The sequence below is a fragment of the Lagenorhynchus albirostris genome, chromosome 16 (genome assembly GCF_949774975.1).
Source record: "Lagenorhynchus albirostris chromosome 16, mLagAlb1.1, whole genome shotgun sequence".
Lineage (NCBI taxonomy): Eukaryota > Metazoa > Chordata > Mammalia > Artiodactyla > Delphinidae > Lagenorhynchus > Lagenorhynchus albirostris.
The window spans coordinates 19,696,879-19,723,622 of NC_083110.1; the positions used below are offsets into that span (position 1 = coordinate 19,696,879).

Genomic DNA, 26,744 nt, shown 5'->3' on the forward strand with positions numbered 1-26,744 from the left:
AACCTGTCCTGCTGGCTGTAGTGCTTCATTAAACACTAAATCAGCTCCACCTTCTTGTCATCCCGCTTCATCAAACTCTCCTACCATGTTCTACCTAGTATGGTTATTAATTTTCTTTCATGCCCTACACAGTCTCATCCATCCATACAATTAAAAATGATACAATTTTTGCATTTCTATTGCTAAACAAAAATTCCACTCCTTCATTTTGGTCTTTCTTTTTTTGTATCTTACATATAGCAAGATTATCCGGCTAGGCAATATAGTGGAAAGAGCTTCTTAATTGGAAGCTGAAGACTCTCTCAGTCCTGGTTCTGTCCCTGACCAGCTGTACTATCTGGAATAACTCACTAAATCTCACTCAACTCCAGTTTCCTCATATTTCAAATAGCACTGTGAGAGTTAAATGAAATAATGCAGGTAAAATACCTTACAAACTGTAAAATGCTACACAAGTGCAAAATATTGCAAATAGACAATGTGTATCTATTCTTGATACAGGTATATTTCTTTGAGCTCTGTGAAAAGTTAAGTAAAATATTCCATCTCTGGCACTAAAAACTATCAACCCTTTTTGAAAGCCTCACAGTAGTTTGGTAGATATAAAACTAGAGACAAAAATTGCCTTTCTGAATACTAGAGCTTTATGTAGAAGATGAAGCAGAGAAGATATAAAACACAAGTTCACTTCAATATGGAGAAGTGGATAAAATTGAGGTACTAATCAAAATGTTTGAAGACTGTCATCCTTCTAAGAATAATGCTATGCTTAAGAGCCATGTGTTCAACATCTGCAAACCAAAAGCAAATGAAAAATTCTATTAGCTTGTACCAGAAATGTGAATACTCAGCTGAAACTAAGACTATTGTGGGGGGTATAATTCAAAGTAATATCGGGATGGAAATGATGAGTGAGGAGAAAAGGTAAAAAATATTACATAAACACAATTTATTTTGGAAAAGCATATGAGCACATGCAAGGCAGCAAAATCTAAACTTTCTCTTGGTAATTGAATAGCAGAATCAGCACAGGGTTTCAGAAGAAAATCTGAAACCAAGCTGAACCAAAGAAGTTTCATCTGTGAAATTCTTCCTGATTCCCCTAGGCCAACCTCAGGTACTTTACGTTTTATGTTGCAATTGCCCCTTGCACCTACTTCCATTGGAACTATTACCATACTGTGCTGTAACCATCTGCGTATGTGCCAGTTTCACTTAAGCCGCCCTTTCTGGAAAGCAGAAACCATGTCTTTTTTTCCTTTGTGTCCCTAGTACCAAGCATGTTGCCTGTCCCATGGTGATCAATAAATTGTTATGAAATGATGAAGGCACTATTACACTTTGACCAGTAACATGTCTGATGATGAATCTCAGCTTCTTCTCAGGACAGCAAATAAAGACACATTCATTTATAAACATTTACATGTTGGTGCATGGCTTATGGAAACAGCCTCATTATTTTATTGAAACCCAACTATTTTGTACAGTTGGGTTCTAGATCTGTCTAGAATTTTAGGGGCCTGCTATTCAGAGAGTCATACTGGGTAAGAGCATTCCCATGGATGATTTCTGACACCAGTGAAAGCAAACTGACAGGGTTAGCTGCCATGCTTGTCAGACAGAACAGCCACGGAAGGTTTGGCAGGTTGCATACGGCACAGGTCTGTGGAGGTGCTATTCACCTGGAGTAACTGCTAAGAGTCAAGTAACGCAATATGTACAAACCACATGATAGCTCCCTGACATCGGCACTTGATGATGAAATCAGCCTATTTTGCAGGCAAAATATTTATCCTTATTCCCCCAGCAATTTCACAAATGTGTGCCTTTGTTTAAACAATAAAGGGTTAATGTTCTTGGACCACTTCATGGATAAGTACATTTCAGTGACTATAAAAAATAACCCTGAATTTCCATCATGAAATGCCACTTCTGCGGGCTGTTTATAGAGATCCTAGCAAAAGTGGCTGACGGACTAATTGAATCAGAGAAACACAGGAATAAACAAAGTTAAACTCATTCTTTCATTTACGATATCCCAGAACCTCTAATATGCTAACATTAATCTATAAAAGACATTATATTACACAGTGTTTCTCAAATTTATTTCACCCCAGACACTTTTTCAAGAAACATTTTGCAAGATTAATGTGATCTCATGCATGACACTCAAAAAATTGCCCCATAGTGACCATCTCAACTTGTTTTAAATCTCCACCTACTGATCAGAAGCTATGAGGTGGATACCAGGGATGTGTAATTCTTTTTTTTACTATTCATTTATTTTATTAAGGTATAATTGACATATAGCATTATATTAGTTTCCAGTATACAACGTAATGATTTGATATTTGTATATGCTGGGCAATGATCATCACAATGGGTCTAGTTACCATCCGTCACTATACAAAGTTACAATTTTTTTCTTGTTATGAGAACTACTAAGATTTACTCTCTATAATTTTAACAAGCTCCCACAGGGGATGTTTATGTGGCCAAACGGGCACCAGTCAGTGGACTCACGTTTGGGAACAGCTACACACTTTAGCCTAATTTCTCATTATTACTGATTTCTATCCTCAGAAGTTAAATTTTTGTGGCTCATCTTTCACAGACCTCCAAATCTCCTCTCATGTCTATAAGCAAGGGTGTAAAATAGAAAGACAGTTTTATTTTTAGTTCCAGATTTACCATATTATAGGTTCCGATTTCTGATACTGTTAGCAAGGCTTCTCACTCGTTGAATCTAGAATTTCGATATGCATACCAACAGGGATTCAAAAAGCATTAAGATGTTCAAAATGTAAATAAACACTTGGAGACTTTTCCTCCCTAGAGTTCTTTTACATAGGCATCCACAGAATCATGGATGATTAGAACTGAAGGGAGTGCCTAGGGAGGTTATTTACCCAGAGTCAAGTAGCTCATTAGTGGCAAAACTAGGGCTTAAATTCAGAGCTCTGACTCTTATTATGGTGCACCTTCTTCTACTCAAATCAACACAGCATCTAGAAATTTATTCTGAATACCTAAACCTCACAGCTATTAATCATTCTGGGGGCAGTCTTTAAGTCCTCAAATTAGGGATAGCAATAAAGGGGAAAAAAGATTTTTGTTTTTATCTGTTATTCAACAATAACTTTAAAGACAATTATCTGAAAATGAAATAAAGACTCCATAGCTTTGTTCAGATGAAGCAGATACTCCAGTATCTACCACCACCCAAGTCCAAGGCTGCATCATCATCATCATCATCTCTTACCTGGACTATAATAATAATTTTATCATCAAACTCGTGTCCTTCCAACTCAGTTTCAGTTTCCAGCCTACAGGAAAAAGACATCTTTTCAAAATGAAAAACTGACCATGTTATTTTCTTGCTTCAACCCTCCAGTGACCTCCTATTACTTTTTGGGTTCACAATCCATAAGGGCTTTTAAGGTTTTGTCCCTCCAATTCTATTTCTGGCCAATCTCCCCTTGTGCACCAGGCTTCAGCCATACTGTCTTTTTGTATCTTAACTGTGCTGTACTTTTTGACGTCTTAAGATTTTACTAAATGCTTTCCCTCTGCCTAGAACATTTCCTGCATCCAATCGAAGCTCAACTTCTTTGTTCAGCTAACTAAAAATCAACCTTCAACTCTCAGGTTTAAAATCTATTCTGGGATGTCCTCTCTGGCCTTCATTAATGAACTTCATTTTACTCTGCATTGTAATTGTTTACTTAAATGATTCTTCTCCTAGACTGTAAGCACCATGAAGGCAGATACCATACTAGTGAATAAATCCTAAGCCTACCTAACACACAGTGGTGATTCAATAAATACTTATGGACAGAAGCAACAAAAAGGAAGAAAGAAGGAGGGGGGAAAGTGTGGGTGGGACAGAGGAAGGCAAAGGAGAAAGGAAGGGGAAGAAAAGCAGAGGAATGAAGAGAAGGAAGTATAAGTTGCTATCTTCCCTAACACAACACCCTTAATATGATGAATTTTTTTTACCTGGTAAGATTAGAAAAGGGATATTCTGATTAATTCCCATTCACTTAATTAAGTCACATTCAAGGTTTCAGAACAACACAAAAAAAAACCCTCTATTATATGAAATAGAGTACAAAGTCTATATCAAACAAATAGCATAATGAAATGAGTGAAAGTTAACCAGGTGCATTAAAATGAACAACATGCCTAGCATGTAGCCATTCCTTCTGAAAAACACAGCATATTCCGAAACTCAGAGGTACAGCAAACTATTAAGTCATTCACAGCTCAATTAAAGCTTACATTAAAGAAGTAACACTTCTGTAAGTTAGAGAGAAGCAACACTCATTTTTTGGCAGCAAAAATTACTCTGTAGTTTTGATGATAAACTGTTATTTCTACCAATAGAGGTCTGAGACCCTGTATAAGTCTATAAGCAGTAGACAGGACCTTAATTTTGAAAGTCTCATGCTAGACAACTAAGACCACATATTGTAAAAGAACATACAGCTCAATTTATCCGTCTTGGAAGGAAAATGAGCCAGCTGGACCCTACTGGGATTTGTACCTGAAAGTCACAGAAAAATTTGAAGATACGGAACAGTTCTTAAGGTATACCAGTTAAGCAAAAAAAATTGAGAAATATGTTATCTTTGAGAAGGCCATTGGCTGAGCTAACAAAATTAAATTAAAAGTCACAATCACTGAAAAATAAAAATATATATACATATATATTCTAATTTTAAGTCTCAGTTGTTTCTCTGTAATTGAAAAAATTTTTTTCGACTATAGATACATTAATTCTCAAACCACCACCACCGCCCCCCCCCCCCGCAAAAAAAAAAAAGGCTTCATATGACTCAACTCAGAATCAGATTCCTGTAGCTGGGAGCAATCTCAGAAATAATTTAGTCCAAGTTCTCATTTTATCAATTAAATAAAATGGACCCAAGAACATTAAATGACCTGAGCAAGGTCACATAGTGAGATATTAACACAGTGAAGACCAGAACCTTAATCACCTAATTCAGAAGTTAGATTTCTGAACACCAGATCACTCTGGTGAGCACCCATGTTTTTCTACTCAGTACTTCTTTTTTTTCAAAGCAAATGCATCACATTCTATTTGAGCTCGTAGACATCATCTAAAACCCCCAGATGGTTTCATATCAACTTCCTCCAAGGCAAATCACCCGCATCCTGAATTTGTGCAATAGATTATTTTTACTCTAAAAGAAGTACTTTATTTATATCCATGTTATATTTTATCTTGGTGCTTTCAGATCATTGTTCCTGCCTTTTGAGATCAATTTGAATTTTGGATCTGCATTCATGGTATTAGCTACTCCTCCCAGGTCTGAATCACCTATGAGTCTGAAGAGCACACCTCCTATATCTTCATTCAGGTCACAGAAAAGACACTGAATGGAGAGGGCAGAACTGCAGCTAGCCAGCCTGCCAGGAGACTCGATGCACGAACCAAGACATACTGCATGTGGTTGTTCAGCAGGCTCTGAACTTCATTAATTTAAGTAATTTAAAGATTCTTTCCCTCAGTCAACATTTTTCTAGCCTGTTTTTTTTAAGTTCTATAATAAACACAGTTGCACTGACTACCTATAAAGCCTTATACTAGAGGCTTTTTGAAAATAATATCTTGCATTTCTAGCCCATTTTACAGTTGACAAAGTACTTTTATATACATTATTTCACCTGCAACTTAGTGAAGGCAAATGAGTCAATAATTATTACTTCTGTTTTGTAGATCAGGAAACTAAGTTTCACACAGGTTAACTGATTTATCCACCATCAGCAAGCTAGTCAGTGTCGAGGCAGAGGATCCCCAGTCTTGCGCCAGCACTTTTTACGCTCTTTTGTTTATAGAGAGCATAGGTAATTGTCAAATATATGACTGACACAAATTTCAGTGCACCATAGTACAAACTCCCAAGTGCATGATATATCCAATTTTCTGAACACTATGAAAGCCCAAGAGGGAGAGAAATATCTTTTAGAAGACTTCCACATGTTTTCTCTAGATGGGCTCTACAGGATTTCGCAAACCCTGTTTCAAATATTTACCATAAATGCGCGCACACACACACACATGCACACAGTTTGGTATTTCCTATTTTGAATACCTAAGATAGCCCACCCATCCTACCCTTTGTCCCAGTAAGTTATGTCTTTATAGTCAAGAAAAAAAGTCCCAGTTTTCAGGCCAAAACATTATTGGGAGACACCCAAACACCAACAACAGAATATACTGTTTCCCGTTACTCCTGTTATTTAAATGACACACTCAGCTTCTTGACATTGCCCTAGTTTCCAAAATGATACCATCAAGCAAAATTCCAAAAGCTTGCAGTCAGTCCCCAGTTTTTCCTGCCTCCTAAAGTCTAGCTAATAACCAGCTTTTGTACTCACTTTTGTCTATTTGCTCCCCATGCTCAGGATAGCTCTTAAGTATCAGATACTGTTCTGAGAATCAGCTGCCACAGATCTCTAAGGGCCCAGGAACACACACAAGCCAGATATCACATCTTAAGGGTCTATCCTGTGTCCTGACCATGCTGAGTATTATAAGGAGCTCATATAATGCTTCAGAGTTACATAGCATTTTAGAGTTTACGAAACACTTTCCTAGACATCACTGTGACCCTCACACAACTTAAATAAACAGTACAGACGCCACCATTTCCAATTTATGGACGAAGAAAGTGAGACCCAACAAATTAAATGACGTGCCTAAGGTCACAGAGCTACTTGAGTGGCCAAGATATGTCTTAAACTAAAGTCTTCTCAATCAAGTTTAGCAGAAACCTAACAAGTAATTTTAAAATGCAACTTAAAAAAAAATGCAACAGTCAGATAACAACATTAGCCACCCCTATTCGAATGCTGCATTTTAAGAGTTCAGGAAAAAAGTTGTAGACATCCCACCTGATCTCAACAATGAGATGTGCAAGGCCTTCTAGAGCTGTCATGACCAGTAAACACTTTAAACTGTGCTCTTCATGCACTGGAAAGAGCTTCTATTCTGTTGAAGAGCATGAGTAAGAGGATGAAACTAAGGTGGATTAGGTTTTTTTTTGTTTTTTTTTTTTTTTGCGGTACGCGGGCCTCTTAACTGTTGTGGCCTCTCCCGTTGCGGAGCACAGGCTCCGGACGCGCAGGCTCAGCGGCCACGGCCCACGGGCCCAGCTGCTCCGCGGCACGCGGGATCCTCCCTGACCGGGACATGAACCCGCGTCCCCTGCATCGGCAGGCGGACTCTCAACCACTGTGCCACCAGGGAAGCCCGTGGTGGATTAGTTTTTTATTCAAAGGAAATAAAGAAGAGGAAAAATATCCTGTTCAACCGAGCGAGTGATCTGGATGGCAGTAAAAGGTGTGAATCATGAGGCCACAAACACTGCAATGAGGAAGCAGCTGAGTTTAATCCTGACACAATAGCAAAGTCGCAAGCCTGTAGAAACTTAGTAGGAGAAGGAAGAAAAATTACAAAGTGAATTATAACTCTCAATAATATGTTGACCGAAAATGGAGGGCTCACAGGCTCTTGCACATTAAAAATCATGCCCCATATGATGTGGGCTCTACCTTCTCCAGGAGAAATCACAGACAAGCTAAATGTAGAACAAAGGAGGACAAAAAGCCAGGAGGCAGGAACTCACCCAGAAACAGATCATTCAGAAGATGTTCTAGGGCTTCCCTGGTGGCGCAGTGGTTGAGAGTCCGCCTGCCGATGCAGGGCCCGGTCCGGAAGGATCCCACATGCCGCGGAGCGGCTGGGCCCGTAAGCCATGGCCGCTGAGCCTGCGCGTCCAGAGCCTGTGCTCCGCAACCGGAGAGGCCACGACAGTGAGAGGCCCGCGCACCGCAAAAAGAAAAAAAAAAAGAAAGAATTTGTTCTAGAATGGTGGCTCTCCAAGAGTGTTCCCGGCAACAGCAGCTTCAGCGTCAGCTGAGAAGACGTCTAGAAAAGCAAATCAGCAGGCTCCCCCCACTCCAGGCCTACCAATCAGAAACGTTGGGGGTGGGATCTAGCAATCTGTTTTAACAAGCCCTCCAGGGGATCCTGATTTAAGCCAGTGAAGAACATGGTAGGCCAGTTACCATACTTAACCCACATCACCTGCTTTTTGGCCGTGCTTTCAGCTGAAGAATGTGAGTTAGATGAGGCGTGCGTTTCCACGTGCTCTGAGCCCCGGAAATGATACAGCTTTGCCACCACCTGCTACGGGTGCTATAAATAGCAGTCGCATTTAGCATTATCCTCTGAAAGCTTGATAAGCACAATGGGACAGGTATGAGATAATTAATCCTTCAATTGTGGTCAGCATACAGTTAAGTAAAAGGAATTTATTCCTCAATTATTTCGTCCCTGGAGCAGTGGTTATTGCACTTTAGCATACCTCAGATTCACCTGGAAGGAGGGCTTGTTAAAATATTCCTGAGTCCCAACCCTGGAGTTTCTAATTCGGTAGGTTAGGGGTGGGGCCAGCTAATTGTCACTTCTAACAAGTTCCCAGGTGATGCTGACTGCTGGTCCAAGGACCACATTTTGAGAACACCCGTACTAGAAAATAACAACAATGAAAAAAAAAAAGAAAATCAGTGTTTTAGGTACACTGACCCAGGGTTGCGCTAGCAAATGCTTCACAACTTGCTCTCCAGGGAGGAACTTAAAACAACAACAATAACTATTTGCAGCATCTGCCAACATCCTAGTAGAAATACTCCAACCATGGCCCATATCAAGCTACCAACATGATGTCACTCAGCTCAGAGTCAGGAAGAGATGGGCATAGCCCACTTCTAACAGCCAGCTCCAGTGCACCACTCTGACCCCCTCACATTTCTCTGCGCTCGATAATGTGTAAAAACTACAACACCATGCTGCTTAAATTCCACAGTTCTCCAGGGAAGAAATATGCTGAGTCATATAGGTATTCCATGTTAATTCTGCTTCATTCTTCGGTGAGTCCCTTACTCTAGCAGGAGACTGATGTACAGATCCATTTCTCACAACAAAACTTACAGTAAATTTCCCCAAATAGAGATGCATCATCCTGAGTATCCGACACTCTGAAATTGATTTGGGAATGGCCTTGGCAGCAGACTGTTCACTAGAAAATGGGAACAGTATAAAAGTAAATGGGAAAAGATAAAAAATGTATTGCCAGGCAAGTCCTGTAGTGGGATTTCTAAAGTAAAATGGAGGTGATTAAATCTAAGGAAGAATTCAAATATTAAACGTGGTCAAACTGCTATGTGGCACATAGCTAATAACCCAATTCCTTTTTAAATATGGAATAAATGCTCCTAGAGTGAAACACTCAGAAACTTTAAATAGCACCTGGTAAGAAAAGATTAAAGAAAAAGAACCATATTCTGCTTTCCTTTCCTTTTGAACCTCTCAAACATACATTTTGGAAAAAATTCTTTGACTCTGTGAAATCATGGTATCCTCTCTCACCCCCACACAGCCTGTTTTAAATGCCATTTGTGCTCCCCCAACCGACCAATCCTCCAGTTTGGTCATAATCCTGGTGAGAATCCTGACTCACACTGAATAATCAAAATCTGACTGTAAAAGTGAAGGATGTCTCAGGTTTCTCTTGATTTGTGAAGGTACAGGTTTCTTTGAACAAGATGCTGAGAAAACATGGATCCACAAACCAGGGGTCTTTAAAAGAGTCCCTTTCTTCAAATCTACTTACCAACAGATTCTCCTGACCATGAGTTCCAGTCAAAATTATTGTTGAATATGGAGCATCTGGAAGTTTTACCGTTACGAATAACCATCAAAAGCCTTTTGGCTGAGGACAAAGCGACACCCAATTTGAATAACAATTTTCTCCATGTACTAATGAAAATAGTTACTTTTGACCCACATTTTTACCAAGTACTAAGGGACAAAGACAGCTGGTCCAGGTTTCACTAGCCAACCCCAGTCTTCCCAAGCTTTCAGCCACCCCTGTCACCTAGTTGCCATGAGCAAACAGTGAGCCCTGCCTGAAGAGCTTAACCTACACAGAATTCGCTTGGAGTCGTTCAGCACTGCTCTGTAACTCCACGCTTGAAAAGTCTCTCTTGTTGCTGGACCACAGCCAGAACAAAATTAAAGCATTTTCTATTCATTTTTGCCAACTGCAAGAACTCATTTACTTAAAGCCTGACGACAATAAGTTGATTCAACTGCCTTTCAAGAAGAAGCAGTTTTGTAAAACGTGTTTCCAGTCAACAGCTCACACTAAGCTTCCATTCTCTCTGCTTCTCTTTCTCCCAAAGATTCAGAAAAAGCTATAATCCTGAGAATGTAGCTTTTTTGGTGGTCCCACTGAGGAACAAGAGTCACTGGATTCAATACATATACCATTACATGCCATGTACTTATCACTGTGTTCCTGAGGACAGACACAATCAATAATATCTATAAGTGTGCTTACTTTCTGCATCTTCTTGGCCACAGCTATGCTTACAGATGCCTCTTTACTCATAGCTTTTTTTTTAACATCTTTATTGGAGTACAATTGCTTTACAATGGTGTGTTAGTTTCTGCTTTATAACAAAGTGAATCATCTATACATATAAATATATCCCCATATCTCCTCCCTCTTGCGTCTCTGTCCCACCCTCCCTATCCCACCCTTCTAGGTGGTCACAAAGCACCAAACTGATCTCCCTGTGCTATGCGGCTGCTTCCCACAGGCTATTTTACATTTGGTAGTATATATAAGTCCATGCCACTCTCTCACTTCATCTCAGCTTATCCTTCCCCCTCCCCATGTCCTCAATTCCATTCTCTATGTCTGCGTCTTTATTCTTCTCCTGCCCCTAGGTTCTTCAAGACCTTTTTTTTTGTTTTCTAGATTCCATATATATGTGTTACCATACGGTACTTATTTTTCTCTTTCGGACTTACTTCCCTCGGTATGACAGTCTCTAGGTCCATCCACCTCACTACAAATAACTCAATTTCATTTCTTTTATGGCTTAGTAATATTCCATTGTATATATGTGCCACATCTTCTTTATCCATTCATTTGTCAATGGACACTTAGGTTGCTTCCATATCCTGGCTATTGTAAACAGACGTGCAATGAACATTGGGGTGCATGTGTCTTTTTGAACTATGGTTTTTTCAGGGTATATGCCCAGGAGTGGGATTGCTGGGTCGTAGGGTAGTTCTACTTTTAGTTTTTTAAGGAACCCTCCATATTGTTCTCCATAGTGGCTATATCAATTTACATTTGCACCAACAGTGCAAGAGGGTTCCCTTTTCTCCACACCCTCTAAAGCATTTATTGTTTGTAGATTTTTTGATCATGTCCATTCTAACCGGTGTGAGGTGATACCTCATTGTAGTTTTGATCTGTATTTCTCTAATGATTAGTGATGTTCAGCATCCTTCCATGTGTTTGTTGACAATCTGTATATCTTCTTTGGAGAAATGTCTATTTAGGTCTTCTGCCCATTTTTGGATTGGGTTGTTTGTTTTTTTCATATTGAACAGCATGAGCTGCTTGTAAATTTTGGAGATTAATCCTTTGTCAGTTGATTCACTTGCAAATATTTTCTCCCATTCTGAGGGTTGTCTTTTGGTCCTGTTTATGGTTTCCTTTGCTGTGCAAAAGCTTTTAAGTTTCATTAGTTCCCATTTGTTTATTTTTGTTTTTATTTCCATTTCTCTAGAAGGTGGGTCAAAAAGGATCTTGCTATGATTTATGTCATGGAGTGTTCCACATATGTTTTCCTGTAAGAGTTTTATAGTGTCTGGGCTTAAATTTAGGTCTTTAATTCATTTTGAGTTTATTTTTGTGTATGGTGTTAGGGAGTGCTCTAATTTCATTCTTTTACATGTAGCTGTCCGGTTTCCCCAGCACCACTTATTGAAGAGGCTGTCTTATCTCCATTGTATATTCTTGCCTCCTTTATCAAAAATAAGGTGACCATATGTGCATGGCTTTACCTCTGGACTTTCTATCCTGTTCCATTGATCTATATATCTGTTTTTGTGCCAGTACCATACTGTGTTGATTACTATAGCTTTGTAGTATAGTCTGAAGCCCAGGAGCCTGATTCTTCCAGCTCCGTTTTTCTTTCTCAAGATTCCTTTGGCTATTCGGGGTCTTTTGTGTTTCAATACAAATTGTGAAATTTTTTGTTCTAGTTTTGTGAAAAATGCCCTTAGTAGTTTGATAGGCATTGCATTGAATCTGTAGATTGCTTTGGGTAGCATAGTCATTTTCACAAAGTTGATTCTTCCAATCCAAGAACAAGGTCTATCTCTCCATCTGTTTGTGTCATCTTTCATTTCTTTCATCAGTGTCTTACAGTTTTCTACATACAGGTCTTTTGTCTCATTAGGTAGGTATATTTTAGGTATTTTATTCTCTTTGCTGCAATGGTAAATGGGAGTGTTTCCTTAATTTCTCTTTCAGATTTTTCATCATTAGTGTATAGGAATGCAAGAGATTTCTGTGCATTAATTTTGTATCCTTTACCAAATTCATTGATTAGCTCTAGTAGTTTTCTGGTAGCATCTTTAGGATTCTCTGTGTATAGTATCATGTCATCAGCAAACAGTGACAGCTTTACTTCTTCTTTTCCAATTTTGATTCCTCTTATTTCTTTTTCTTATCTGACTGCTGCGGCTAAAACTTCCAAAACTATGTTGAATAACAATGGTGAGAGTGGACACCTTTGTCTTTTTCCTGATTTTAGAGGAAATGCTTTCAGTTTTTCACCAGTGAGAATGATGTTGGCAGTGGGTTTGTCATATATGGCCTTTATTATGTTGAGGTAAGTTCCCTCTATGCCTACTTTCTGGAGGTTTTTTATCATAAATGGGTGTTGAATTTTGTCGAAAGATTTTTCTGCATCTACTGAGATGATCATATGGTTTTTCTCCTTCAATTTGTTAATATGGTGTATCACGTTGATTGATTTGTGTATATTAAAGAATCCTTGCACTCCTGGGATAAACCCCACTTGATCATGGTGTATGATCCTTTTAATGTGCCGTTTGATTCCGTTTGCTTGTATTTTCTTGAGGATTTTTGCATCTATATTCATCAGTGATATTGGCCTGTGTTTTCTTTCTTTGTGACATCCTTGTCTGGTTTTGGTATCAGGGTGATGGCCTCGTAGAATGAGTTTGGGAGTGTTCCTCCCTCTGCTATATTTTGGAAGAGTTTAAGAAGGATAGGTGTTAGCTCTTCTCTAAATGTTTGATAGAATTCGCCTGTGAAGCAATCTGGTCCCAGGCCTTTGTTTCTTGGGAGATTTTTAATCACAGCCTCATTTTCAGTGCTTGTGATTGGTCTGTTTATATTTTCTCTTTCTTCCTCATTCAGTCTCGGAAGGTTATGCTTTTCTAAGAATCTGTCCATTTCTTCCAGGTTGTCCATTGTATTGGCATATAGTTGCTTGTAGTAATCTCTCATGATCCTTTGTATTTCTACAGTATCAGTTGTTACTTCCCCCTTTTCATTTCTAATTCTATTGATTTGAGTCTTCTCCCTTTTTTCCTTGATGAGCCTGGCTAATGGTTTATCAATTTTGATTATCTTCTCAAAGAACCAGCTTTTAGTTTTATTGATCTTTGCTATGATTTCCTTCATTTCTTTATCGTTTATTTCTGATCTAATTTTTATGACTTCTTTCCTTCTGCTAACTTTGGGGATTTTTTGTTCTTCTTTCTCCAATTGCTTTAGGTGTACAGTTAGGTTGTTTATTTGAGATGTCTCTTGTTTCTTGAGGTAGGACTGTATTGCTATAAACTTCCCTCTTAGAACTGCTTTTGCTGCACCCCATAGGTTTTGGGTCGTCATGTTTTCATTGTCATTTGTTTCTAGGCATTTTTTGATTTCCTCTTTGATTTCTTCAGTGATCTCTTGGTTATTTAGTAGTGTATTGTTTAGTCTCCATGTGTTTGTATTTTTTACAGATTTTTTCTTGTAATTGATATCTAGTCTCACAGCATTGTGGTAGGAAAAGATACTTGATACAGTTTCAAGTTTCTTAAATTTACCAAGGCTTGATTTTTGACCCAAGATATGATCTAACCTGGAGGATGTTCCATGAGCCCTTGAGAAGAAAGTGTATTCTCTTGTTTTTGGATGGAATGTCCTATAAATACCAGTTACGTCCATCTTGTTTAATGTATCATTTAAAGCTTGTGTTTCCTTATTTAACTCATAGCTCCTAAACCCACAGAGTCATTCCTTTCCTTAATCCAAAACCCAGTGACAGTACAGGTCTAAGTCTGAAGGGTCTTCTTCATTATTCTCCTCTTCCATCAATAAGGTAAATAATATGTTTTTTCTCAAAAAAAGCCAAAGAGCAAATAAGACCTGACTGGTTTATTTTTACACAGAAATCCTAGGATAAACCTCAAAAGTTACAAAGTCTTTTATGATGCATGACCTAAAAGAATATGAAGCAGGTCAAGAACCACAGACCAAAGAGGGACAGTGAAGCTACAATCACTTATAGAGCACTCAGCACAGAGATCTTATTTCCTAAAGTTCAGAACACACTGAGTTGATGTTAGGTGATTCACATATAAGCAATTTTGCTTTAATTATTTTCTGTTTAGAACCTACAGCTTAGTAATAAATGGTATCTATTATTAGTACCATTATGACTATGTTCCTTTGTCTTCTAAAAGGTAATTCTTTAAGAAAACTAATGCTTTGATGCCAAAAAGTTTCAATTACATGTCAATACTCAAATAGTGGATGCCCAGAGAGCCATAAAGGGGCAAATGTTGAAGCCATGTCTAAATTCAGCAGGAAAAAACAATGCCTTCATCAATTAGAGATAAATACCATAGGTTTGGGTAGCAGGTCGGTTATGCATTTGCACCCCTCCTGTCCACTCTTGGTACTAGACAGACTTTAAGGTTCTCTAGTAGAGGAACTGTGCATATACATATGTACATGCAACTGTGTGCTGGTGTGTTTTACACTTCTGTATTATCAATCCTTGGTGCATAGAATCTACTTTGTAAATATTAGTTAAATGGAATGCACTGATGTAGAAGCACTAAAATGTAGCTGAATAGACACTGGACAAAATGCAGGAGGTCTATCTTCTGCAAACCAGCTGGTGAAAGCAAGTATATAACCTCAGACAAATCACTGAACTATCCCAGGGCAGTTTTTATAAAAAGTTAGGCAGGATAATTTCTAAGTCCTTTTGCAGCTCCAAAATGTATCATTTTGTTGTCCCCTCTTTTTTATTTGGAGAAGACAGTTGTGACCTATGTTATCAATATATGTCAATACACCCATACTTCAAAAAAAAATGGGATCAAGAGTAAGCTCTGAAAACGTTTGAGGTTTAAAATAGTTGAAAGTTATGAAAGCATCAGATAAAATGGACTGTGATAATTTTTTTAAATTTTTTTTAAAAAATTTTTACAGAATTTTTTTAAATCAGAGTCTGAACGTTGGTTTGCTTTTTTAGAGCTGAGCCTCTAAAATCTGATTCTCCTCATTCTGTGACATTTGTCAATGACCACTACTGACCACCTGCTTGATGATGTCTGAGCTAGAGGTTTATGCTGGTGATCAGAGACGGAGGGAAGGGGCCGCTGTCAGAAATGTGACTACAGAAAGGAAAGCATAACATAGAAGATGAAAAAAAAGGTAAACATTCTAGTTCTCAGATGATATATGACACAGATATGAGTATTTTACAGAGAAGTCATAAACATGTACAGAATTACTAAGCATACAATCCAGTGAAATGCAATCTAATAAATGTCTTATCAAAGCAAAAAGACACAAAACCTCATAATAATAAAATTTTTCATCCATTCTGAATACCTAGGCTCGAATCCAAAATAATACTTAATGGCCCATAAAAAAAGTGTACACAGACAACTGTTCCATGATAGTCATACAGCAAGAAGTGTGAAAAGTGAAAGCATTTATGGTGACTCTTCATATGTCAATCTCCTAATTTCTCAAAAAAGAACATTCAGGAAAGCACTAACTGAAAAACAGAATGAAGAGATAGAGAAAGAGAACAAATTATAATAGATTTAATTTTATAGTAGATATGATTTTCCACATATAAACACAATATAATGTTCTCCTGTCTTAAAATTCTGAATACTCTATTCCTCAGTGAGGATCTCCTGAAATTTTGACATCAGCCCTCACCATGAAAATACAGTTGTCCCATTTCATAATTGTGAAATTTAGATGTTTGAAGTGTCCAGTTTGGGGTGGTAGGTGTCTACTTATTAATTAAGCAATTCTACGATGAATATCCCTCAAGTTATTTGATTAGAAAGCTTACAGATTGTTTTAAAAACTATCCGAAATAGGCCAAGTATTGACCACTTGGGAAGCTAATGCTGAGATTCCTTCAACGGTGTTCCAGCTACCATGTTCATCCCGAAACGTAAGAAGCCTTCATTGCTCAAGAGGTGAATAACCCCAGACCAGAGTAGACCAACCAAATCAGATGTAATATTTTTCAACTGGCATTTCTGAACCTGAGCAGGACCCTGTGGGGCCCTCCTCGGCACCAAAGCCTTTCTGTGTCCCCCATTTCTTGTTTGTAGGAAGTAGGCTTCATTCAGCCTCCTTGACCTTCCCTAAGTTCCAAAGGGCAGCTTCAAACAGTTGGTAATCAGGGAAAGGAGGGAGTAGAGAAATATGGAAGGAACAGTCAAGAAATAATAGTGCAGCCTTGGGGCAGGGTCCTGGTTCCTCCTTAAGGAATATAAATAGCAATATCTTTGAGTTCTTCTGCAGAACTAAGGCTCCCACCCAGGTGGAGGATGGAAACTTCTGGCTAAGCACAAGATTCTTGGAGCACCGCCCTGTTACCTCACCACCAACCAGTCAGAAGAAAGTCACATACCTTGGAGCCCCCACTCCAAATTTTGCCTATAAAAACTTTTCCCCAAAAAATATCAGAGAGTTCAGGAGTTTTTTTTTTAGCACGACCCACTTGTTCTCCCTGCTTGGCCCTGCAATAAACCTTTCTCGGCTCCAAACTCCAACATTTCCATTTGTTTGGCCTCACTGTGAGCCAGGCACATGAACTTGTGTTTGGTAACATTTCCTTCATTCCCTTTGCTGTTACAGACAATGTCAGGCCAACTCTGGCTTACCTTTAAGGACTTAGTCCCTCCACTGCCTCTTCCAAGCAGCCACCTTTCACGCACACACACACCATTCTGGGTTGGGAGCTTTTCTTCAGTACCACCTTGACATGCTTTGCAAACCTCTATCATTGCCACCTGTATTTTATTTGCTTTCTATCCCCAGCACCTGGAAAGTACCTCAAACTTGGTAAAAACATAGAAAGAACAAAAATCCTAATCCATGTTGACTGAATGAATGAAGTCTTTGAGTGTAGTATGTCAAAATATTTTGCAGAACAGCAGTGCTCTTTTCGTTGAATGCATGAATTAGAAATTAGAATTTATTTGCTTTCAGTGTAGAATTGCATAAGGTCACGATATCAAATTAAGAGTTAATTCTCTCTCTCTCTCTCCCCTTGTATGTTTTATTTTTTCACTCACATTACTCACTAGCTTTTCAATAAGCACAGAATTAGGACTCAGAGACACTCAAAGTGAAGCCTGGCTTGCCCCATGACTAACCATAGAAGCCATATAATAAATGAATTTCCTCCTCATCTGTAAAATGAGAGAACTGGAATAAGTGATCCAAGTGGAAGGTTTCCTTCTGGCTCTGTATTTCTGCAATCCTCTACAGTTACCTGGCATATGATATTTATTCAAGAGACTACATTAATTTGAACTGCAGTCATTTGAAATTGGTCAGAATATCGACTGAGATAAACCTGTGGTATTGTTTTTTTTTTTCATTTGTTCGTTTACTCTCTTAAGAAGAAAAGACTAGCTAAACAAATTAACCACATAATGAAAAAGGTTGAGGGCACCTCTACTCTGCTAAGAATGCAAGCTGGTCTTTAAGTGCTTTAGAAGTATCTATTTACTTACAAACAATGTAATTGCAATATGTGCAGGGCTGACACTGTTCAGACTAGTATTTTGATGAGCTAATTAGAGATCATCTTTATCTATTAATTAAAAAAACACTAGGCAGTATCTGAGTTGTTATAATAGTTGCAGTTATTGTATGTCCTTAAAAGGGTTTCAATCTAAAGCAAGTATTTGCCAATTTAATTAGTTTTCCTTTCAATTCATTCAAATTAGGGATGTTTGACTATGTTTATGTTAAATGAAATTATTTTGGAAAAAAGCAGCTATATTAAAATAAATTACAAGAATTTTGATAGAATGTCCATTAGATCCAAATTTCAGGATTGCAATAAGAAGAGCATTATATCAGCAATCCTTATTTCCCAGAGTATAAGGATAGCTCAACAAAATTGGCACTTGTCATGATTTAAGTCTGTCTACAAAAATCCATTCATAGTAGTATTTTGTTGAATTGAAGCATTATTTATGAAATGAGTGAAAAAAAGCATTTCAACTCAATAATCATGTACTGAGGGCTAACATGCTAGGTCCTGTGATTGTATAACACATGAGAAATACACAGATAATTAATTGTTTGGAACTTACAATTAGGCAGTTACAGAAGCAAACATAATATAAAGTACAATAATTGAACTGCCATAAGAGATATATGGAAGAAAGCTCTATGAGCTTCAAAGTTAGGAAAGATTATACCTCTCTGCCAGAAAATAGGAAGAGAAGCCAGTTTTTATTGCCACATGCCAAGCTGTTTTACAGTTTACCATGCACTTTTTTCTTAATACGAACATTGACCCTTCAAATAATATATTAGTGTTTGATTAAAAGGAGAAACAGTAATAGCTTGCTAACAATAGGAGGCAGGAATAAGAAACAGGCATAAAGACTCAGGAAAGACCCCTGCTTTGCCGCTTGTCAGAAAACACCAAGTCTGTATACCTGGCTAGAAATATTTCCAACTGCCATTGGTTTGAATTTAGGCATAATTTCTTCTAATTAGATTGGATTTCTTCTAAATGAGAATTTACTGTGTACTCTCGATTTTCACTGCTTAAAGGAATTAAGGCTCTTTCCTGAGCTTAGTCCCAATCACTACTCTTGTTCTTTTGCGTAGTTTATGTTTTTTTTCCAAATAATATTCATTAGGCAACTCAATTATAGGGAATGGTTCAGTTCCTTGGTTATTCTTAGTCGATACCTGAGTGAAAGTGGTGTATCGTTTTCTTGCTGCTGTATAACACTAGTCATTTATTTGGTAACAGACTAGCCTATTGATTGGTGAAGGCTTGTAAAATTAATGACCGAGAAAGCCACTTAGCCTCATGGTGTTCAATGAAATCCCCAGAGTTCTTTGAACCCTGTCTGCAAATTATTGTCCTTATGTCACTTGCTTTTACATACATGCAACAGTTTCTCATTTAAACCTTGGAAATTTGTTTTATATAAAGGTTTTTCCTCATCTCTGTGATTGGCTAGTCCTTCGTGAAATCTTCAGAAAGATTTATATTGAGGAATCAGTCAGTAGCCTAAGAGGTATGAAGAAATTGTTTCATGAATCAAACCATGTGTGTCAGTGGGAACATCTTCATGCTGTTCCTTTTCATTATATTATAGAGCCAATGATTTACAATGTAATTCCCCCCTTTCTCTGGAAGTAGAACAGACTAAGTTGGTATTCTCTGACAAACGGTTGTTTGCAACATTTGTTTAAAGATAACTCTCTACTATGGTTCTAACATCTTGAAGAGTCAAGCTTCCTTCCCCCTAATTCCTACATTTGGTTCATAATAAATCTGGTTTCAAATAGTAAGGATATGTTGGGTTCTGGAAAAGAGTGCAGTGAGAACTATAAAATGTTTTAAAGATAGCATTTATAGGCATTTTGTGGAACCAAGAAGTATTCAAGTCTTAGCAGAAAAAAATTGCAGTTAAGGAGACAAACTAATGTACAGATTATAGTGCCCTGTGTAATTTTTTAAAAGAAAGAGATCCATACAAACAATAAGGTACACTTCCTTTAAGAAATAAGACTTGGGCTTCCCTGGTGGCGCAGTGGTTGAGAGTCTGCCTGCCGATGCAGGGGACACGGGTTTGTGCCCCGGGCCGGGAAGATCCCACATGCTGCGGAGCGGCTAGGCCCGTGTGAGCCATGGCTGCTGAGCCTGCACGTCCGGAGCCTGTGCTCCGCAACGGGAGAGGCCACAACAGTAAGAGGCCCACGTAATGCAAAAAAAAAAAAGAAATAAGACTTGAGGTGGGCTTTAAAAAAAAAATGAGTAGCTTTTGCATTGACATGGAGAAGTAAGGGATGTCATGCTAGGCAAGGAGAAGAGAAAAACTAACAAAAGTGTGGAGTGGGCATGATCTAGATATGAAATGATGACTAACTATCATTACTAATATATCCTCTCAACATCTACGAGATCAAAATTATTACTTTTGTTGCTTAAATTGTCTTCAGTTTTTTTGTTTGTTTTTTGTCTGCTTGACGTATCATTTTCTGATAGAGGATGCTAAAATTCTCCCATTCTGATAGTTTATTGTCAATTTGTCCTTGTAACTCTGTCAGTTTTTGCTTTACATATTTTGAAGCTATCCCATTAGGTGCTTACAAGTCTGTCAGTGTCATATCTTTCTGATGGATTTTTCCTTTTTTTATTAGATTGAGTTACTTTTTATTTATAGTGAGTTTTTTCCATAAATTCAATGTTTTCTCATACAAATAATGCTATAATTAATCTTTATATTAATATTTTTAATAATAGACATAAATAAAATATTTCTTATGATTAATATTTGCATGATATATAGTTTTCTATTTATCTTCAAACTTTCTGGGTAGATTTGTTGCAAGTGAGATCCTTAGAAGCAGAATATAGTTGGATCATTTTATATCAAATCATATTACCTTTTAATTCATATTCATCTATTATGATTATTGATATATTTGGACTTAATTCTGTTATCTGATTTGTTACTTCATGTTTGCTTCCTTAATTCTCCTTTCCTGATTTCTGTTTGGTTAATAAAGTTGTTATATTTTTTTTTTCTTAACGTGTTTGGGATCTATAGACTACCTCTTCCCTTTTGTGTTGCCTTTAATTTTTAACATATGCAGATATATTTTCTCTAGTAAAGTGTCTAAAGTTATTCAGTATTTCTCTATTCATTCAAACACAGGACCCAAGCTTAAATTACTCACTTATTGTTGGATCTTTTCAATTTTTATCTAGAATATTAATTTTACCCTCCTGTAACCAAAAAAACCCTAGTTATTCTTATTTTTCACAGATAGTAGAGCTTAAGGTCAATTTTTAATCTCCCTGTTATTTTCTACATCCCATGATTTCAATCTGGATTTACTTTTCTTCTTGCTTAAGCACATCTTTAGTGGTGCTTTTAGTAGAGGTTTCTATGGGACAAATGTTCTCATGTTATGTGTAAAAATATTCTTATTTTGGCCTTCTAAATATTAATTAGTTTTGGTTTATTCAAATACAAATTCTAGTTTGACAGTGTTTTCACTTAGCACTGTATTATGTTGTCCCTTTTTTCTGGTATCCAGTGTTGTTGAGAAATCATCTGACAATTTCATGGCCACAGACCTAATTTTACACCCAGGCAACTGCAAGCTTGTGTGTAAGCATCTTTTGATTTAAAATAGGAATGATCTAGTCAGCCCTGAAAAAGGTGTTAGTAAAATGAGAGAAGAGTATACTGGATCCTCCCTCTCATGAGATAGTGAAGGGCATGTTCCCATCAGTTCTTGTTTTCACCCATCAAAAATGAGAAGTACAGGATCAGAGATAACTTCATTTAAAGTACATTTTGCATTATTCCCAATGAAAATATTCCATATTCTCCCTATGGCCCTTAAGCATTGTTTAAAGAATGTTGCTGTTAAACAAACACCAAATTCTTGAAGATAAAATAGACTTCATCAGACTAATAAAATAGAACATGTTGATATATTTAAAGTTAATGTACAGTAATTTAGTACTTACAGAAGACATATTTGAAACCAAACTTATCAGAACAGTAGATATGTTGAAACACCTTGGACACCAAATAGATTTTTTGGTGTGTCTTTGAGGAGTATCTATGCTGCTATATTAATTATGGAAAACCACCAAATGAAACTATAATGACAATGATACTATTAGAGTGTCACAAAATTATTTTCAGATTTTATTTCATAACTGAATCATATTTTATTATTACTCTAAGATATTTATATTGCATAATTGTGCATAAAATCCTCCACTAGACAATTCAGTAAAGAATGAACAAATTAGAAGATATTTATATTGCATAATTGTGCATAAAATCCTCCACTAGACAATTCAGTAAAGAATGAACAAATTAGAAGGCAATAATGAAGCCATCCCCAAATTCCAGATGGATACAAAGCTAATTTGATCTTCAGAGTCCTGCAATCTGTTCTTTTTATTTATTTTTAAGCATTACACATTTACATACCTTCAAATCAAAAAACCAAAAAGCAGATGTGTTTATAATGGAATACTTCATTCATGATGGGAAAAGTACAAAAAGCATAACTTATTTTGTAATGGTTTAGTGGAATCTGGTTAAATATTCAAGGCATCAAAAATTCCAAATAACAGAAATAATCAGGCAATGGGAAAAGAGAAAAAGTAGTAAGATTGTAGTAAATCCTATAATATAGTGGCCATATAATTGGTATGTTTTTTTTTTAAGTAAGTTCTAGTTTTATTATATTTTTTCCTTATTTGGTAAGTTTGAATTAAGATGTTGAAACTTTTTAAGCTGGTATAGTGGGTTGAATAGTGTCCCCCCAAATTCATATCCACCTAGAACTTCAGGATGTGACTTTATTTTGAAATAAGGTCTTCGCAGATGTAATAAATCAAGGTAAGGATTTAGATGAGATAATAGTGGATTAAGGTGTACCCTAAATCCAATAACTGGTATCCTCATAAGAAGAGGAGAGGACACAGAGAGACATACAGAGACACAGAGAAGATGGCTACGTGAAGTTAGCGGCAGAAATTGGAGTGATGCAGCTTCAAGTCAAGAAATGCTAAGAATTGCCATGCTAAGAAGTACCAGGGGAACCACCAGAAGCTAGGAAAAATTATTCCCTAGAGGCATCAGAAGATGACCAGGTTGCCACCTTGATTTCAGACTTCTAGCTTCTAAACTGAGAGAAAAAAAAAAAATTCTATTCTTTTAATCCACATAATTTGTGGCAATTTATTAAGATGGCCCTAGGAAACTAATGCAGCTGGTAAAATTTACTCAATGTAAATTCTGAAATCTTTTGAACGCTTAAACTTTTGACTTTGGAAATCTTTACATATCCATGAGAAAAAGAAGCACATGGAAGATGGAAGATATGAAACCTTTTTCTGCACTGAGAAAATATAAATCAAATTGGACCCTTAAGAAAAGTCCATTAACAAATGTACACATGGTTCTCATTCCTAAACTACTCAAAATGTGTTTATGTACTTTTTTTTTTTTTTTTTTTTTGCCGTACGCGGGCCTCTGCCGTGGCCTCTCCCGTTGCGGAGCACAGGCTCCGGATGCGCAGGCTCAGTGACCATGGCTCACGGGCCCAGCCACTCCGCGGCATGTGGGATCTTCCCAGACCGGGGCACGAACCCGCGTCCCCTGCATCGGCAGGCGGACGCTCAACCACTGCGCCACCAGGGAAGCCCTATGTACTATACTGACTAAAGCATTCATTCAAAAGTTACAAAAAAAAGTTATGAGGAAGAAATGTTGTCCAAAGGTATTTCAGAAAGAATAAATGGAAATTTATAATCTGAAAGTAACATCTTTACTGCTTCCTTGTTGATCTAAATATTTCATCTTATTTCACAGGGTATTAGTTTCAAGTTTGAAAATTAATTAAGATAATCAATATCTAACAATCAATACCTGATCTTTATCCCTGCTTTAAAAACTGTCATGTGCCTATGAGAAGCCAGAAGACTGTGAAGGTGGAGAGGGAAGAATACAGAATCATTATGTTTAATTTTACCCTGCAAATTTAAGAGTCAGAAAACTTGTTTTCTTTTTTCAAAATCTAAATTTTATTTAATCTTTTATTAGGTCAAAAAACTTTGCTATTCTATATGCTTCATTCATTCTTTGGGTGTGTTTTGTTAATCAATTTGCAATACCATGTAGCACTGGATTTAGGTGTATGCTTACATGCAATAGCATATAATATATGATTTTTTTTCTTTGATCACTCCCTAATACCATTGCATTTTGATTACTGTTCTTAGATAACAAAGCAACAATTTTCACTCTTTTTTTCTAGCTGAGTAGAGTATGTGAGTAGAGTAAGATCAAGGCTGAAAACTGAAAACCTATCAAGCCTGTTCATTTTAAGGAGCTCAGGCCACTGAAAAAGTAAATCTTGCCTTTTGGATTAGTTTCAGGCAACCAACTTTTCTCTGAATTCTACAGTTTTCTCCTCTACTTCCAAAGGTACTTTCAAACTTCCTTCAGATTACCAAAATGAAATTCATTGCCAACATGGCAACAATCAATCAGCCAAATAACATTTTCTAGGGTCATTTCAGAGATTTAAAATTAATATTTCTAAACTATTATATCCTGCTTTCATCATGTGCCTTGCTACCAAAAACTTTGCATGTCTTCTAATGCCTCATGAAAGAAAGTCTAAACTCCCATTCACCCTGGCAAAGACAGCCTTTACAACCTGGCTCAGAAAATGCTTTTCCAATTTCCTCTTCTAGGATTGCACATTCAACCCCTATTCTCCATGATGTTGGGCCCATCCATTCACTGTTTCTGAAATACACTATGTGTATCCCTGTTTCACCTCCAACTCAACAGAAATGTGTGTCACTCTTTTCATACATCCAATTCCCCTACCTTTAATCCTTACACTTCCTTTGAACTAACAGCTCTTAATACTTGGCCTGATAATTTGTCATTTAATCACATAGGGCTCACAAAAATTTGAAAACACAGTTTTTTATTACTAATTAATTTTCACAATAGAAATTTTCACTGCCTGCTTGACACTCACTCTATGTTTGACCATCACTCCATGCTTGAGCAACTGGGCAACTGAAATCTGAATCAAAGACAGCGAGATGAGGTATGGCTCAAAGATTGGGTGAAGGATGAGGATGAGGGTCTAAGTCAAGGTGGAGCTCAGAAATAGATTGTCAAAATGAATGCCAGGTATTTTCTTGCAAACATCCTTACTTACATTTTGAACTGACTAGGTCAAACACCATCCATGACAAACAAGCTAATGGCCATGTGAATACTATATTGTTTTGACTACATATTATTTTATGTATCTTCTGTTATTTCTTAAATTGTGTCATATATTATTACTGAAATCCAATGGTTAACATGGATATCAACTTGAACATAAATCACTTGATGAAAGGCCTCTTTCTCTGACTCTTCTCATACTTTTCAGTATAGTACCACCTGTGATCATAAAAACATTTGCTATTTCTTATTAAAATGCTATTATTAGATATTTAGAGTTTAGGAAAGTGGGTGCAAATCCAAAAGAAAACAGTGTGCTTGCAACTGTTAATATACAAGAATGAAACTTAAATGTCAAAGATGAATCCTTTAGAAGGCAACAGGCAATTCAAAGGGATTGAAGACTTAAATTTGAGATATGAAACCATAAAACTCCTAGAAGAAAACATTGCTCCAATGTTAAGCACACGTTCCTTAACATCGGTCTTGGCCATTATTTTTTCCATTTGACACCAAAAGCAAAGGCAACAAAAGCAAAAATAAACAAGTGGGATTACATCAAACTAAAAAGCTTCTGTATAACAAAGGAAACCATCAACAAAAGGGAAAGGCAATCTAAGGAATGAGAGAAAATATTTGCAAATCTTATATCTGATAAGAGTTCAATATCCAAAATTTATAAATGTATGAAGTATACAACTCAATAGCAAAAAAAAATGAAAAACAAAAGCAATCCAGTTAAAGACTGGGCAGTGAAACTGAATAGCGAGTTTTCCAAAGAAGACATACAAATGGCCAACAGGTTCATGAAAAGGTGCCAGACATCATTAATCATCAAGAGGGTGCAAATCACAACGCTAATGATATATCATCTCACACCTGTTAAAATGACTATTATCAGAGAAACAAGGGATTACGAGTGTACGCCAGCGTGTGGAGAAAAGGGAACCCTTGTGCACTGGTGGTGGGAATGTAAACTGTTACAACCATTATTGGAAACAGTATGGAGGTTCCTCAAAAAATTAAAAACAGATGTCCCACATGATTCAGCAATCCCACTTTGGGGTATACATCCAAAGGAACTATAATCAGAATCTCTTAGAGGTATATCTGCAGTCCTATGTGTGTTGCAGCATTATTTACAATAGCCAAGATATGGAAACAACCTAAGTATTAGTCAATGGATAATGAATAAAGAAAAAATGTTATCTATCTATCGATACACACACACACACACACACACACACACACACACACACACACACACACGATGAAATATTCAGCCATGAGAAGGAATTCCTGCTGTTTGCTACAACTTGGATGGACCCTGAGGGCATTATGAAATAAGCCAGAGAGAGAACAACGAATACTGCATGGTAGCACTTACATGTGGAACCTAGAAAAAAAGACAAACTCATAAAAACAAAGGGTAGAAAAGTGGTTATCAGGGGCCAGGAGTGGGGAAAATAGGGAGAAACAGGTCAAAGGGTGCAAACTTTCAGCTATAAGATGAATA

At 37.2% G+C, this 26,744-nt stretch overlaps 2 protein-coding genes across 2 annotated transcripts in view; one reads left to right on the top strand and one right to left on the bottom strand.

The window, feature by feature from the left end:
- The window catches only part of CTNNA3 (catenin alpha 3), a 1,656,790-nt gene that overhangs the window by 820,934 nt on the left and 809,112 nt on the right, over positions 1 to 26,744 (bottom strand). The window lies entirely within an intron of this gene.
- LRRTM3 (leucine rich repeat transmembrane neuronal 3) overlaps positions 899 to 26,744 on the top strand; it is a 269,685-nt gene continuing 243,839 nt past the window's right edge. The window contains exon 1 of the mRNA XM_060126881.1: positions 899 to 924. Coding sequence (XP_059982864.1) covers positions 899 to 924 — 26 coding nt within the window. The remainder of the gene's footprint in view (positions 925 to 26,744) is intronic.